Genomic DNA, 16,582 nt, shown 5'->3' with positions numbered 1-16,582 from the left:
AGAGGAAGGAAAGCGGTGCGGGTGGTGAAGACAAAATTTTGGGCGGGTCGACTGTGTTGCCTCGAAATGGCGGGGCATGCCACGGCGACGGCGGTACGGCGTGTGTGTGTGGGCGTAAGGTACTGGGAGTGGAAGTGTGCGTGCGTGTTGTGCGGGTGTGGGCGTCGCTGCTTTAAGGTATGTACTGGGCTGCGTAGGTACTGAGGTGCGTACTGCGTGTGCGCTCGCTGGGCTAGGCTGGGCTGGCCTTGCTGCTGCTGCTGCTGCTGCTGCTGCTGCTGCTGCGAATAAAGGCCAAGTCAGGTCAAGGAGGAACCACGGGAAGTCAAAAACGCAAGGGTCGACGGTCTGAGGTGAGTGCTGAATGACTGACTGACTGAAAGGACGGTAAGGAAAGTTGGCTGAGATGTGTGTGGTAGGGGGGCGTAAGTGAAGGGTCTAGTAGGAAAAGGGAAAAGGAAGGGGACAGGAACCAAAGTCAAGAGGTACACCGGCTAGGCTAGGCTGGGTACCTCGTCTCATAAGGGGATTCCGGGGCAAGGTGAGGTACTGCCAGGTGCTTCCAAGTAGGTTCCATCAGGTATTGCTAAGGCATTGACTGAGCTTACCTGTTCAGGCCTGACGTGTAGCGGGTTGTTGTTGGTGCACAAGGCGTCGGATGGCTTCAAAGTTCTGGGCAGCGGCGGGCTACCTTAATGAACTAACGTAAGGCAGGCAGGGGAAGACGACTCGGGCGAGTTTGTAGCTGGTTGTCTGTCTCTGACTTTTGGCTTTCTGTCTGTCCGTCTGCCTGTCTTCTGTCTTGGGAAGAAAGGAATGTCTGTGTGCGCGCGTGTGTGTGTGTCTGATGTACGTGTCTGATGAGACGGCGCGGCTTCGAAGGTACAAGTCCACGGTGATGTGAACGCTCGAGATGATTGGCTGCCTGCAGGTTTCTCCAGCTCTTAAAGATCACAACAATGGACAATGCCTCCTGTACTGTGTACTGAAAGTATCTCCAACTTTGTAATGCGGATGTTGTGTTGATGCCTGTTTATGGGAAAAGAAGAGCGAGAGCGAGACGTGAAGAGTTTTGTTAGACATTGTCAGGTTTCCTGCCTAATAACTTGCATCTTTCTGGGCTACATCCTAAAAAAGCATTACTGACCCTTTATTTTCTTTCGCCTTGTTCATGGCGGGTGTCAGACGGCAGTGACAGACAGTCACGGCTAGGCTGGAATGCGGGTGGGCCGTAAACCTCTGTTCTCACGGTTGCGACGGATTCAGGATTTCCAATCTCAGGCCTCTGAGTGCGCAATGCGCTCCTCCCGCCTCTATAGTTGACGCAGAGGGGCACTTCGCCTTGTGTTACAATGCTGCCGTCTAGACATTGAACCGACAGTTGAAGAAAATACCATCCGCCAACGCTCTTATCATGACAAGAGACGCTTGGGTGGATGAGACGATGGCCCATCATCCCAAGGCGAAGAAACCTCGTGTCACGATACTGCGTACGTGCTGTTGCTTGTTTTGGTTGTCCACTTCCGCTTTGGAACAAGATCCATGGGATGCTACCGCGCCTCAGGGAGATAGGGAGCGACAGGAAAAGGTGTGTGTCCGTGTGGGAATATGGTCCTTTACAAGTCCAAGCAAACAGGGGACCGGCTGCTAAGACGAAATCCACGGAATTGGTTGATGCTACCTTACACTGCCCTCCTTCCCACCCACCTTGTCCGTGCTGGGCTTTTCTTAAGTGTGTAGGGAGATATTCGTACACTACCTTGGACCTCCGTCTGGAGAATGTTTGCTTCCTTTCTCGATTGTCGCGACTGGATGCTGCCAAGTAATGGAAGGTAAAGTACCTTACTATGGGGTCCCCACGAGAGCAGAGAAATGGAAGTAGCAGTCTAGGAGTGCGTTCCGTAGGTACGTTATGCCCCTCAGACTACCCCATTACCTAAGCTAAGGTACTAGCAGAGGAACAATGTTTTTTTGTGTTTTTCTGTCGGCAGAAAAGGCAGCAAATGCCAAAACGCAAGCAAAAGCAAAAGTGCGCCGCCCACCGCCTCCACTCGCCCTGAAAGCGGTATGGCATCAGGGCAGCCCAAGGCGTCAATTCTACACTATCATTGGTTCACCTTTGCCCCGGCCATCGTCGGGGTCTCCACTACCGACAGAGTGCCCCCCCCTGCACCTTCTGTTTTTTCTCCTTCACCGCCCGTCCCACGGTGCCTGTCGTGCCTGTCGTGCCTGTCAACCCAAAGGGTAGGTCGGCGCCTTCCAGACCCCTCCTCATCCCTCCTTCCCCCTCCCCTCCATCCCATCCACCTCATCGTTCCTGCTAACCTAGCCTATTTCAATTTCACACAACTTGGAATCGCAGATAGTGTAAGGTAGGTAGAGCGCTCCCAGACATCCCTCATATTTCCAGGCTTCCGCTATACTTGTCCCTAACCATGATGAGCAACAACCTAAAGATTTTCAGTCCTGATTTACAGAAAAATTTCCAGGGGCCGTTCTTGACCCCTCCATATCGATCCCCGTGTCAACTGGCTTGGTCACCCCGTCCTCGGTGTGGGCCGAGTTTCCACTTCACCGGAGCGCAATCGCCGGGCAAAGCTCCACATCAAAAAACCTACGGGACACTTCACCTTGCCCGTTTTTCACGATCGCTCGAGTCCCTTCCGTATTCAGGGAGCCCCCCTTTCTAGTCTTTCACTACCAGTCAGCAAACTCTACAGATTCAATTTTCTTTGTCACGTCTTTGCCTCGTTGGCCCTATACACTATGCGTACGAGAAGTGCTGAAATTGCTGTTTAGTTTACCCGCGTCAACCGCGTCTAAGGTAAGTTGTAGCAGGTAGAGATAAGGTCACGATCCCGTCCTTTTTGGTACGCGCCCCGCAAAAATGCCGGAGTCTAGGGGAGCTAGTCCGCCTCCATCAAACCTCAACATCAAAGACATACGTTCCTCTTGCGCTCCAGCAAGAATACTCTCTATCCTCATGGCCTAACAACTACTCGAATTGTTTAGTTAAGGCCTTGTATCTTGTATACAAGCCGTTCTATCCATCCCAATCCTGCTCTCTGCTACTTTCAGACTGGTCTGTACTTTGAACAGGACAATGACAAATTAGTTCTCATGGAGCGACGGTTCCCAGGGTCGGTAGCTCGCTTCTGAGTTGTTGCCCGCAAGATCTGAGGTCCATCTCTAGAGTCAAAAACCCAAAAAACCTCCCCGTTGAGCCCCTTTTCCTTCTAAGCCTCTAGAAACAAGGTCCATCGCGGGAGCTTTCAAACTTCCAACATCAAGACCCCTAGGTACGATGCCAGAGACACCTCCTCCATCCATCCATCCCGTCATCACTTAGGCATGAATCGATGTCATTGGAAGTCAGCACCAATGGTCCCCCCTTCTCGTCCAAGTCAGACCCGAAGGAGTACTCTCCCCAGCAGCAGGAAGCCTCAACAACTTCCCCAAAGCAATCTCTACGTTCTACCTACCTTATGTCCCTCTTTTAAGGCTGAAGACTTAAGGTGCCAGATACTCGATATAGCATACCCGACCCATTTTGTAATCACACTGAAAGCGTGTGCAAGCAACTGGCTCACACTCTAAAGACGAACATGAGGATGGCAGGGTCAAGATCGAAATTACCTCTTCATCATTGCCCCAAGTACACTAATTTCCCTCCTTCTGAATCTCAAGAATCAAGGACCTGAACACACACACACACACACACACTCTCTCTCTCTCTCTCTCTCTCTCTCTCTCTCGTAAGCCTCGATAATCTTGATAGCCCATACCATCATCCCTACTCCGTCTGAGCATTTCATCCCATGCTCCTCTCCTCTCTCCTTCTCTCAAACGTACATTCAAGAGAGAGGGATGGTGCCGCATCTCCACTGGAGCCACCAAGCCTGAAAAGGGACGAAGAAAATGAGCAAGTTCAGCAAGCAACATGGAGAACATGGGGCTCTCCTCTAGACACAAAACTCTATCATTATGTGGGGAGTAAGGGAGAGAGACATAGAAGAGACGGTGGCAAAAAAAACACCAACTCTGCGATCCGATTAGTCTTGGCTGGGCAACGAATCGGATCAAGTTCAGACCTCTAGGGAAGGGGTGGGGGATGGGCAGGTCGGACAAGAACTTTGCATGTGCTTTCTCGTCATTCTTCATTCTCACCACCTACTAAACAAAAAAACAATGAACGACTCCAAAAGGAGAAACTCAGTTTTGGTGTTCAGCATCCTCTCTCCTCATGGTGTTGAGCATAACCTCAGTCTGTCCTTCATCCATCTGGCACCTACAGGACATCCGTAAACTCCATGTCCCCCCAAACCAAACCCTCCGTCATCTAAGAAGTGCTAGAGCATGTAGTGTTAGATATCCCGACACGGGTAGACAAACACAAGTAACAGCGTCTCCAGATGGAGCTACAAATTCTCCAAGAATGCCCATAGAAACTCCCAAGTAACTCACCCAGTATCCATCGCCAGATCTCTCTTCGCAGGTAACTCCTGACGCCAACCTCACTAACCACCACATCTCCAAACCCCTCCATCTAGGTAAGTACTCACTCAAACCCCCCACCCCCCCTACCTGGATCACCCCCATCCCCAATCCAAACTCTATCAACAGGATCGGTTCCCCCATCCGCTGAGCCGTCCAATCCTTTTTTCCCCGATAATGAGAAATCAAATCGGTCCCGGCAGGGTGGATTGGTTGCCTGACAAACTTAAGCTTCAGAACACGCACACGACACGAGCGGTCCACATCTCGCCAGCAGCGGCGATGAACCTTCCAACGCTGAGGGAGGGTAGGTGGACAGGGTGACATCTCAGACGACTGGGGTGATGCTGGGCAAGACTGTCCAGATGCGACCTGTCGAGTATCAAGACGCGTCTTCAAGGTGACGAATGACGAGGAAATGAACAAGGTGGAAATAAGAGATCATCGAGAAAATCCAGAAACGTTCAATTCATTACAGAAACTTAGTCATCATTCAATAGCCGATAACCGCGGTTTACCATATGCCCAAACGCCAAATACAGCAATAAAAAAACGCGCAGGATAAATCCGGTAGATGTCACCACAACTCCAAAACTTTCCAAGAGGCTGAGTCCAAACGTAAACAATCGCCAATATATGCAATACATCAAACCCGCTCGATCGAGCCACTGCTACCCATCCTGGCCATGACTTTGTGTGCTTGTTCCCTGCGAAGTGGCCTGCGACGAGCATGTTAGTTCCCACGTTCCATGTCCCGGCTTGGATAGATATGGTTCCACGATGCGAATAGAAACACAGAACGAATAGAAATAGTGGTGACTAACGAGCTATTCCGGAAGAGCTGCCAGGAAGGCTCCACGTGATCCAGGAAGTATTCCACGAGGCTGGGCAGCCGCAATCCAGGGAAAGTAGTCCAGAAAAGTAGTTTGAGTCGTTTGTATCATGTGCCTAGCCTGGCGCTAGTGAACCTCAGCCATGCCTCATTTTCAGGTCACAGTGGGTAGTAGTAACATGAACCGCCAGACTCGTGTCCCATGGCAGGCTGCAGTGATGATCGCAACATGCATCCAAAAAGCAACGGATGTTGTCTGGTGCCAAGGTATATTGACCGGCGGAGGCCACTCATAATGGATGGAACGTCTTGACCATTATATCGAGATGGTTGGCAGGCCAGGCCAGGCCATGTAGAACTCACCCACGTTGGAGATATGTCTCCTCCCAATAATTTCTTGTTTGAGCTCAGTGAGCTGACACGAGATCCAAAAGGGTTTGGGAGTCTCGGTGGGGGGTCAAGGCCTTTCTTGTCCACGGCCACTGTCCAATTGGTGGTACTTCCACAGGCTGGTCCATGAAGCTTTGATCCGGAGTCTCCAAAATATGGAATGAAGTCCTTGGTGCGGTGCGAATGCTTGAAAGCAGATCCAGGTTTGCAAATGGCCAGTTTTGTCTTTTTCCAGTGGTGAGTGGTTTGCGGTGCAACAAGTCCGGTTGGATGACTGTGACGTTAGGTAAATGAGAGTCCTCAACCATGAGTGTCTCAGATCCTTGTAAGGGAAGTTGCAAGTGTATCCTTTCGAAGTTGTTCAAAAAAACAAAAAGTGCAATCCGTGAACTCACCTTGCTGTCCAGATGCCGTCGTCTCCCATTCTATAACGAAACACCATGATGACCCCGAACTCCGAAAGTCCAAGCAGGAAGAATGAAACCCAGACCAGGAGAAGAGAGTAAAATGACATTACATCCACCGTCAGGACGGCTCCAGACAGCAAAGTGGTCCAGACGTTCAAGTCGTCAAAGTCGACTCGGTTCAAGAAAGTACGTCCTTTTCCGTTCCTGGGTTCCGGGCCATAAACACGTGGTAGCAAGTAATACTTGCTGAAAAGAAAAGGTTGATCGAATAGCAAAAATCGTAAGCCCATCCATATATGCAGTCGTAAAACGTCCAGGGGTATGCGCGGCACAATCCATTCTTGGTGAAATCCAGGTCAAGTCCAGGTGAGATCCGGGCAGGATGTAGTAGAACTCGAGACGTAACGGTCCAGGAATATATGTAGAGCCAGGGGAAGCTCCGAGGCCGCGCAGAGCCAAAACGCCAGCAAAGCCAGACAACGGAGAGTGCGAGATGCATACTTGCAACTCACGAGGTGGATACCACACCTCGAATCCAGGAAAAAGGGTCTATCCAGGAAAAACAAATGATAAGGAAGCCGACACCGGAAACGGGTCCAAGACCCGAGATCATTAGGATCAAGTTCATGACAGCGACTCACAGGACGGGCGTCCTGTGCAGTCGGAGTGGCTACAGTAAATTCCAGTGAAGGTAACGTATTAGCGACGAGGGGCGATGGCGGTCGGACTGGTGATGCCTGTCGGAATCCCTTTCGCTGCGGCGGGAGTGCGATGATCCACTACTTGTCGTTTGAGCTTTGGAACTCGATGGAGGAGCAGAACCACGGGGTGCAGGGGGCTTATCATACTGTGATCCTCCTTGGCCAGAGAGAGACGGGTGAGCAACACCACCTGCTGGGGACGCTACATAATCAGATTAGGTCGAAGAAATTGGATTGGGGTACAAAGCTGTATACGCACCGCGTCCGTACATCGGATCAGAAGCCACCGGCGTGGAACCGTACGAGGCTGACGTCGAAGGCGGGTAGTAACCCGTGGGATATCCTGCCGGAACCTGTGATCCGGAAGAGTAAGCCGGCCCTCCTGGCGGAGGCGCCATCGAAGTAGGCGTCCGAGAGGGCTGTCCTGCGTAGGGGTCGGCGGGGTAGTTTCGTTGCGCCGCCATGTTCGCGGCCGTGGCAATGTACGGGGGTTCACCGTATCCTTGTCCCATTTGGCTCTGTCCAGCGTACCTGGGGTCGGCTCTAGGGTCTGGCTGACCAGAGTAGGGATACCCACCACTTGAGTAAGAAGAAGACGGCTGCTGTTGGTAGGAAGGGGTAGATCCAGAGTAGCCCTGGGCAGAGTTCCCTGAGTATCCTGGGGCTTGAGATCCTGGATATCTAGGGGTGCTTTCATAGGAATCACGTCCTACGTCCGGGTAGCCAGTGGAATCCGTGGGACCATAGTGTTGGCGTGCGGAGTGAGTCTCCGACTGGCGGTACCCTGCTGTAGGGGAGTTAGAACGTCTCGACAAAAGAGCCGTCGCGTCTCTTGAGGCAAATGTACCTCCTGAACTGTTCCGGGCGGCCTGCTGCCGCCTCTCTGCCTCCCATCGCGCAGAATCGGCCTTCAAGTCGTCGATCATGGCCTACGGAGGCGTTGTATCAGTATATTGGTGCGAGGAAGCGCGACGACAGCGGACTAAAGCCACTCACTGTTGTTAGGTTTCGGTAGGCGGTGATGTAGTAACCCTGTGAGACTTGTCCGGTCTGAGGGTTCTCGTAGTGACCCGGGCGCACGAGGGCGTCGTTGCCGAGGTAGCGGCAAATATCGGCGGTGATGACCTCGCGATCAATTCCATCTCTCGGAACGAAGTACTCGTTGGAGCGGCCGCTCTGAGGGGCAGACGAAGCCGACGGAGGGGGGCCACGGGAGGATCTCGACATGTTGACGGTTGAAAGCGGGTGTGGTCTGAGTAGGAGGAGGGTAACCGGTCGAGAGAAAGGGTCGAGCGAGGCGAGGCAACGTGTAGGTGAGAGAGTAAGAGAAGGGAAAAAAAGAGAAAGAGGAGGGGAGGAGAGCAAGAAATGGGATTGTCGAGATGGCGGGAAGAAAAAGAGGAAGAATGGGAAGGCAAAAGCGGGCAGGGAGTGGGTGGTGGGCACAGAAAAGGAACAGGCCAGAGTCTGGCTCTTCTCTTGGGGGTGGGGGCTTCTGGTAGGAAAAACCGGGACCTAGCGGGCAGCGGTAAGTGAAGTCACCGACGTGGACCAGTCAACCACTGGGCTCTGCGTCCAGTGACCAGTGTTGTCAGTGAGGCCCGCCTGTGACTGGTCACCAACACCCCTCGTCCTCACTTTTAACTGCGGTTCTGAGCCGTTGAGGCGTGATGTGTACTTGGTATGGAGTACTGCCCTTGTACCTTGCCTTACTTTACTGTTGTTGGTGGCAGCAACCTGAACATGAGGTAAGGTAGCCTCAGGTAGGCATTTCGAATAACCTAAGCCTAGACTACCTACACTATGTACTCACACGACACCCACACACACACACACACATCCTCTGCCTCAATCGCTTACACTCTCTGTCCTTCCATCTTTCTCTTCCATTCCCCGTGAGACGGTGAGGTACATAGGATGGGAGGCCTTCTCCCTCCTCCTCTTCCTGTCAGGTCGAGCCTGCTCGGGACCGACCAGACAAGGAAACTACAGGGCTTGCTGGCACCACGTTGCTGGCTGACAGTCCCGTGCGGATTTTCCCTCGCGCTCTACCCAAACCCTGGCAACCTGGCCAATATGCCACTGGATCCCCTTAGTCCACGAGGAGGGGGCCTTGGGGTGGGTTGTGTTGCGTCTACCTATGGTGTGGCCCAAGTCTAGCCTCTTGCTGGCCAAGCGATGATAGCCTGCTTAGCCCAGCTTGCGCCGCCTAGTTCCCGAGAGGAAGACGGACGGCGGGAGGATGAGAGGTATCCAGTTGTACATCTAAAGCTGGTACCTACCTCCCAGCCTCAATCAAGGTACGCACGGTACTGATGGATACGCAACGAAAACCTGACCAGCCAGCAGAGGCGGTAAAAGCCACCTGGCGGGACGGTACGCAAAAAAGCAGAAACCTGGTACAAATGCTCCGTACGGATACAGATTGACATTGACAGAGAGGCGGAGAGCGGTTGGGCGGCAGCAAGGAAGAATGGGTGGCGGCCGCTCTGAGTGGATGGAGACGGGATGAGGTGCAGGTTTGCAGCTCGAGAGAGGTTGGGAGGTTGGGTTGACTGATCGCGCAGCCCAAAAGGGATACCGAGGAACTTCCCTGCGTCGTGCGCGCACTATGAAGAACAAAATCTTACTCACGTCTGTCCAGGTCCAGGACAGCCCCAGGAAACGTGCCGTCCGGGGCCTTCGATGCTCCGTTTTAGCGCGCAGCACGACCACCACTTGGGTGGCCCCGATGACTAGAACAGCATCGAACAGACATCCACGGTGACGTGCGTGAGTACGTCTGGACAGGTATGGTATTTGTGCCTGTGGGAAGAAGCAAACATGCGAGGGCTGTTGGCGCAGACGCAATCATAACTCGCACCCAAACACACAGTTGGGATTCGTTGTAATATTGAGGCCTGCCTTTGCCTGCATTTCTCGCCATTCCTGTACAAATAGGCGCACGTAAGGCGAACGAGACGCAACCGAGGCGAGCCGGCTTGGTACGTGCTCTCAAGCTGACCAGTAACCGATTTATCCAGCCTGGAAGATGCAGCAGCCAAGCGCTCCTTATATGTGGTTTAATGTCGTGTCAAGCTCCAAAGGGGTAGAGATGAGACAGACGGCATGATGGCGAGCTGTGGTGAGATCCAATGCGAAGGTTTGTCCTTCATGTTACAACAGGCTCGAATTATTTCGTCGCACGGGGGGCTCGGCTCAATGGTGCGCGTATCATTTGTTCCTGCCCCCCCAGAAGGTCGAAACTCGTCCAATGCGACAGGGCATTTCAAGGCCCAATCGAGAGAGTTGCGTGCGGGAGATGCTGTTGAGCCGAAAATGCGAGAGGATTGGCAACAGCTTAAAGTAAATTCTCGTGGCATGTGGTCGTTCTTGTTGTGTCTAAGATCTGCCGTTCCCCTTTATTGATACCAACCCTTACTCTAGGTCCGGGCATCGCCAGGTCCGGTGCTGTTGCGTGCCTCATAGGGGGTTCGAAAAGGATCTAGACCTTCTACCCCAAGTATTCTTGTTTGAGAATTTGGCGTAGCTGAGGCTGAAGTGCATTCATCAGCTTGGGATGAAGTAGTTTGGAGAAGATGTGGCTCGTGGGTAGTCCCTTCTAGACCGTCGTTCCAGGGCGTTTTGGGCTGTCCTTGTCAAGGATGTATCGAGAGGGCGTTTGACTACTTTGGCGTAGTGGCGTTTTTCAACATCCGCTAGGCCATTTGCTTGAGCGGCAGTCTGGTTGCCGAGGCTAAAGAAGAAGTGTGTACTCTATCGTATTTGTGTAACTTTGGAAAGTCGGATAGGATGCTACGGGAGACCGCTTGGACATTGCAATCCGTGTCGATCCCCGTTGAACAAGCTGGGAAATATTCGAAGGCTTCAAAGGTTAATTTCTTCTGGAAAGAGGTAAGTGACAAATGCATATACCAGTCGTTAAGTGCATGTATAGTCTGCGCGCTTGGATACCAAGCGTGTGAGCCATTGTCGAAAGTTGCATTTTCTGGCAGACTTCATTTGGCAACCCCCAGCCCCTGATGACCTCTTTACCTATGTCAGCTTGCTAGAGGCAAGAAGGGTTAGATAATGAAAGCCTGGGGGTTCGACTTCCCCCCCTCAGTCCCTTTCAATTTCCTCAAGTCTGACTGACCGAGCTGTTGGTACCCTACTAGGACGGGATATCCCAGCCTCAGACGGCGACCAGCCGGCGCGCTTTTGAGGGCGCAAAAACTAGTTATTCGAAGCACGTCCTCAGTGACAGTCATGGCACCCGCCCCCCCGGCCGATTTCTGTGAGAATCCCGTGGCTGTGGAGCGTGGGACGACGGACGTTCGTTTCCTGGGACCCATGCCCTCGACTGCCGGCCATTCGCGACTTGACGGCGCAGCATGCCGTTACTTGCCCTGTCTCTTGATCGTCCGGCGGTTGCTGGCGGTGTCCTCTTCAAAAATTGACTTCGCCGTTGCTGCGAACCCACTCGGGGTCGGCGATGTGGCCCCTTTGCATCGCTGCGAAGCGGTGACCTATCGCTTCCGACTGCCGGGAATGCCCCGTCTCTCTTCCTCCCAGTCTCCATTCTGTCCGCGATGGTCCACGGGTCAAGACAAGGCGAGTGCGTGCTTTTTTCCCGCAAATGATGATTTGTGTGGTTAGTAGTATACGGATACGGAGACAAAGTAGCGTTGCTAGTCAGGAATTTGGTAACGGTGCGCCGGTGCCAGGTGGTGGTTGGCAACGTTGGGTATCAATGCCTCGCGCCAAAAATGTGGCCCAACCCACTTTGGCCCAAAGATGCCTAATTAGCAACCAATCACTTGCAGACGTCATCCGGATTGTATGAATCCAGACGCAACCAAACCGATGCGTGAACCTCGATCCAACAGTATCACGGAACTGGCCTCGATCAGGGATCCGGTGTGCAACGGTCTCTTCCATCCAGAGCACAAACGTATTGAATATCGTTTTCTGATTCAAGAGCTCATTTTCGTCTTCGTGAACCGTGTTTCCGAAGCCTTACTCGCCGGCATTATTGCCCCTGACGCTCCCAATATTGATTCATCCCGTGGGCCGTGAGGATCCGGATATGTCGCGGAAGGCTGCAGGCGGGAATTGGAATGACGACACTTGCGGGTAGCTTCGATCCACATGTAGCCATCCAACTCGTCGCTTGCGCCTGCGGAGACGCTCAACCACATGTATGTCCCTGTCCCGTCAGGCCGTTGTGGTTCGCCAAGTTGATCCGTCCTCATGTCTCATATAACCACATCCTCCGATAGACTGTAACCCGGCGCAAGGCCGGAAGCAACGCCCAGGTCCGCGACTGAGTCTACTGTGAGACAGGATTGCTTCCCAAATTGCTGTACCAACTACCAAGTGCCCGACTGGGCAACAACAGACAGCCATACCGGGCCCCGAGGCCATGTCGTCCCTGCCCTGTGGGTACCCTTGTGTAAGACGCGCCTCATAATTCGCTCGGTGAAGCTTGAATTTGGAAAGAAAACGCCCATCAATGGTGATTCCTCAGGTTTGTCGGGGCTTTGCCGTCAATCTCCTGTGCTGCGGTGACCCTTGGACCAGGTCTCAGGGCGTCAAAGTTTACCAACTTCCAAGTCTCGTTGCGTATCAGGCGGCAGGACCCGCTCGACAAACTTTTGGCGTGATGCTGGCAAAGACAGGCATATCACCAGGATTCATCCAAACTTCAGTCTGCTCTGTCCATGCTCGAGCTTGCCGCCGCGGCCCCCCCGCTTGGCCGAAGTTCCTGAAGTCTTTGGGCCGGAGCTGCGGGTGGCAGATGAGTGCTGAGCAAGTGTGGGCTTGCCACGTTCTTGGTCTTGTAGATCTTTGGCGAAATGCCAATCCTCGTGGCTTTGGTGCTCTTCGGGCGTTTCAAACCCCGTGTTGCACCGCGAGCACACGAAGGCCGTGATTGGCACCTGATGGAAGCCACCGTTGCCTTCCTCGTGCGCCAAAGCCGCATCTGGAACAGCCGTGGAAGACTCACCTGACGCAGTCTCTTCTCGGGATTTGATATCGTTCTTCGCGGATGCACCGTCGGACGGCACTTCTTCGTCAGTAGAAACGTTGCGTGCGAAAAAGCGATGAATCGCCCCTCCCTCTGTCCGACGTTTCTTTGCTGGCTTTTCCTCAGGACTAGGAATATCACTTGCTTCGCGGCTACTCTGCCTTAGTGCCTGAGCTTCCTCTCCTTTCAGCAAGAAAGCGCCAATGCCCATGTTGCCTGTGATGCCGTCTTCGAAGCCGCCCACGCTTAAGCTGAGGTTGGCGCATGGCCAGACATTGCCTTCCCCTATTATTTGGTTCAAGAGGTTCTTTGCAAGTTCGAATAAGGCTTGCTCATCTAGTGCTTTGCCCTGGGGTATTGGGCCTTGGCGCGATTTCATCTGGCCGCCATGCCGGTGGTGCAAGTTTATTGTCCTCGGTCTGCGCCTGTTCTCCAAGACTCCCTCTTCAATCAAGCGGGCGAAGATGTCGGCAGCAAAGATCCTCAGCCAGCGATGGGCTTGTTCCGGGGTGTTGATGTAGGGCCGGAATGATTTTGCCGATAGCATCGACTTGATTTGTGTACGGGAGTTGACATCACTAGCGTCGATGCCACGAATAGTATTGAAAACCCAGCTTCCGGTGTCCTGGCCTAGCTTTGCCTTCATCTGATCCAGAGGAATAGCCAGTAACTCGCCGACGGCCTCAGTGTTGAAGGTTGAGACCACGTTTTCGCCAAGCTTCCCCCCGAGATTGCGTATCTTGGTGAACTTGAAGCCTGACAGGAATTGGGCTACGGCTCGGTTTCGAATGACGGTCTGCTGGTTGGGCTTCTTGTGGCCGGAGCCCAACTTGGCCAACAGCTTATTTTTGGCAATACCTCCGGAGCATGTGTAGTGTAACTTCTCCAGGATCTGTCTTCGGACATCGCGGACAATCTCAGACCCAATAAGGATCGCCACGTCGTCCCAGTCTGGATCCACGGACTCCTCCTCCTCATTCAGGTCGATGAGTGCATCCGCTTGCCAGTCCAGGGCTGCCACGGAGGGGGCGGGGAGATTCTCCGTCGGATCGTCGTAAGGTGGTGGGTTTCTCAGTTCGGGGAAGCGTTCCAGGAGAACTGCATGGACATGTGCAGAGAGATCAAGGAAAACCTCGTCAATGCTGGCCTTTTCGACCTTTTGCTGATCTGCGGGCAAGCTTTCCTTGATAACTGCCAGAATCTTTCTGCACTGAAGGCGGTACGGATCGAGCGAGACTTTGTCGCTCTGGATGTTGGCAGCAGCATCATCGCGATATGCCCATTTGTCGTCGCCTTCTCGCCAAGTTGCTACATGCTGAGCAACTAATGTAGGGCACAGCTTCTTCGCATCCGTCAAAGTGCAATGACGACCGATGCCGTGCTCACGTGCTGGATAGTTGACAGCAATCAATCCTTGCCTTAGGGTTGTTAGTTGATACAACGATCAGACGGAAAGGCCACGTACCATTGCTGGACGGCCAGAGGCTGGTCCATGGGCACGCCCAAACGAACCATCTCGCATTGTGCATAGAAAGCATCTAGGTCAATGTGGGCTATAACTCGTAAGGGGCACGATGTGTTGTAAGTCGCTAGTTGGGACAAATGTTTGAAGGTGAACTGAGATTTGTGTCTGTTGATGCCGGTGATAGGGGAGGATTCCCGGAAAGGCTGTGAGGACGACATGATATCACGTCGGCTGACTTCCACCGATTTGCCGGTAGGCGTCGTGAGGCCCCCTGCTCGATTGCCGGAATTTCAACGGCGTACGTCTTGGGTCGACATGGGCCGGACGCTGTTGACAGCAAAGACGATGGATTGGTTTCCCCTCCTCGTCCTCTTTCGAATCTTCTCTCGTTTTGCTACAGCGCAAAGTCCTGTGTAGCCGTTTATCTGTGATCAAGGAGATGGTTGATGTGTTGTTGCACGGATAATTCTTATACTCAAAGATTAAGGTAGCACGTAGTTGAGGTAAACGCGCCTGCAAACGCGCCTGCCATTTAGTGTCTGTCGAAGCTAGGTACGTACAGCGGCAGCAATTAAGGGTTTGAAACCAAGCTGATTGGCTAGCGGTACTCTGGGGGCCCACCTTTAACCAACGATGACCCGCAGACGTCCTGGCAGTGCTCGTCCCTCAACCTCTTGCAACGACATCGGCTCCGTTTACCTTACTTTACCTAGAGAGAAGAGGCTTCATTACGTCTCAATCTAACCGTCCGATGAACGTTCAATCGCAGCATCATCTGAACTCATTGAAATATAACCACTAGGTTTCTTTCGTTGTTGATTTCCTTGAGGACAGCAACGCATGTTGTACGAACTCATCGGGTTCTCTCAACACTCCTACTTCATTCTCTCGCGATTCGCTATTGAGGAGATTGCTACGCCGCAATGTTGCGTCATACGTCCGCTTATTTGTTCTCGCTATCAATTATCGTCAGGCTCGTGGGAAATCTATATCTTGCTGGTTCTCTATCAGGATCGTCTCTGCATCCTCCTTTGTCATTACCCTATATTAAGCTTATAATTCGGACATGCCGATTTAATTCTTCACATGTGAACGTTATTCTCGCCCTCTCCCAACGCTTGAGTCAGTCCTTAGCGGTACGGTCACACGACTGCGACCTTCATGATGGTGTGTTGTATGTCAGCTCTTGGAAGACGCAGCCTCGTCCGTGCCAAGAAATACGTTTCGAGACATTCCTAGCCCTCGTACTCTGTACTTTGCGCGCCTTTCCAGCGCCTTACAAGTCTATGAGAAAGGCGCCCATCAGGCAACAGCCGTAAAGGCAACACGAGGCTATAAGATCATAATTAAAGCACGCCGCGTGCCGAGCTTTGAAGCATCTCAAATACCTCGAGCTGAATCACTGAGTGGATCATAGTTTCTTGTACCTCCGATACTCTGTCTCAGTCCCTAGGCTGACAATATTCTGTTCCTGGCCTACCGTCACCAAATGGTCCGAGTTGGAGAGTTAAACGAGCCTGCCGCGTCTACATCGTTCACTAACCGACCCCAATGATATCAGCAGCAGGCTACGAGTTGCTATTTCGCACATTGCTTGTCCAAAGAAGCAGGTGGTACAGACTTCAGAGTCGATCTATCCAATCTTTTCCCTCCACTCTACCTCTCATTGTAGTAAGCTTCATGGCATACATCCCTCGTCAAGACGTTACATCTTCTCACTAGACTGGCAGGTTACGGAGATCAACACTCGTCCTCCGATTCTTAGACTACGTGCCGCGTCTACTGCCCTAGCGTTTAATCGACCAATCTCACGAGAAGAGAAAGACAAAGAGCAGGCTACATATCTCATCGCACATGGTGACTGGTTATCACACCGTGCCGGCCGCAAAGCCTTGCTGTCGTCGACCACAGAGCACGGCATCCCACAATGACTAACGGAGGATAAGACACAAATTCGCTTCCCTTCGTAACCCCACGCTCTACGTAATGCTATGACGGATACTATCCTTCATGCGATGCAGCTAGGCATCTACTCGTTTGGTAGTTCGGTTCGGGAGTCCCTCGTGTCAAACCTGAATTCCCGTAAATCCGTTGACCACCGCCGTTCATAGGAGGCTCGGTTGCACAGGAGCCGACGACATGACACAAGGTTTCTTTCGGCGAGTCTTGCTGGTATAAACTATGAGGCACCCAGTCACCCTGAAACTCACCTTGTGCGGTCCACCGTTCGGTTGGAATGTGGGTGTCCCTATTCACTGCAAAGTTCACGGAGTGGCTTGTCTG

General features: G+C 52.7%; 2 protein-coding genes across 2 annotated transcripts; both read right to left on the bottom strand.

The window, feature by feature from the left end:
- Nucleotides 1-7,100: 7,100 nt before the first annotated feature.
- N0V96_005674 (uncharacterized protein) lies at nt 7,101-8,051 on the bottom strand (the record flags this gene model as incomplete). Its single annotated transcript, XM_065757468.1, has 4 exons — nt 7,101-7,248; nt 7,356-7,611; nt 7,672-7,753; nt 7,821-8,051. The coding sequence occupies 4 exons, from the start codon at nt 8,049-8,051 to the stop codon at nt 7,101-7,103; spliced, it is 717 nt and encodes a 238-aa protein (XP_065613811.1).
- A 4,448-nt stretch (nt 8,052-12,499) lies between these two features.
- Nucleotides 12,500-14,349, bottom strand: RAD30 (DNA-directed DNA polymerase eta rad30; the record flags this gene model as incomplete). Its single annotated transcript, XM_053198679.1, has 2 exons — nt 12,500-14,252; nt 14,300-14,349. The coding sequence occupies 2 exons, from the start codon at nt 14,347-14,349 to the stop codon at nt 12,500-12,502; spliced, it is 1,803 nt and encodes a 600-aa protein (XP_053043897.1).
- Nucleotides 14,350-16,582: the final 2,233 nt, after the last annotated feature.

Source organism: Colletotrichum fioriniae (genome assembly GCF_027942845.1).
Source record: "Colletotrichum fioriniae strain IMI 355084 chromosome Unknown scaffold_6, whole genome shotgun sequence".
NCBI classification, from domain to species: domain Eukaryota; kingdom Fungi; phylum Ascomycota; class Sordariomycetes; order Glomerellales; family Glomerellaceae; genus Colletotrichum; species Colletotrichum fioriniae.
Note: the sequence above shows the minus strand (reverse complement) of the source record. Positions and strands in the feature narration are given on the sequence as shown.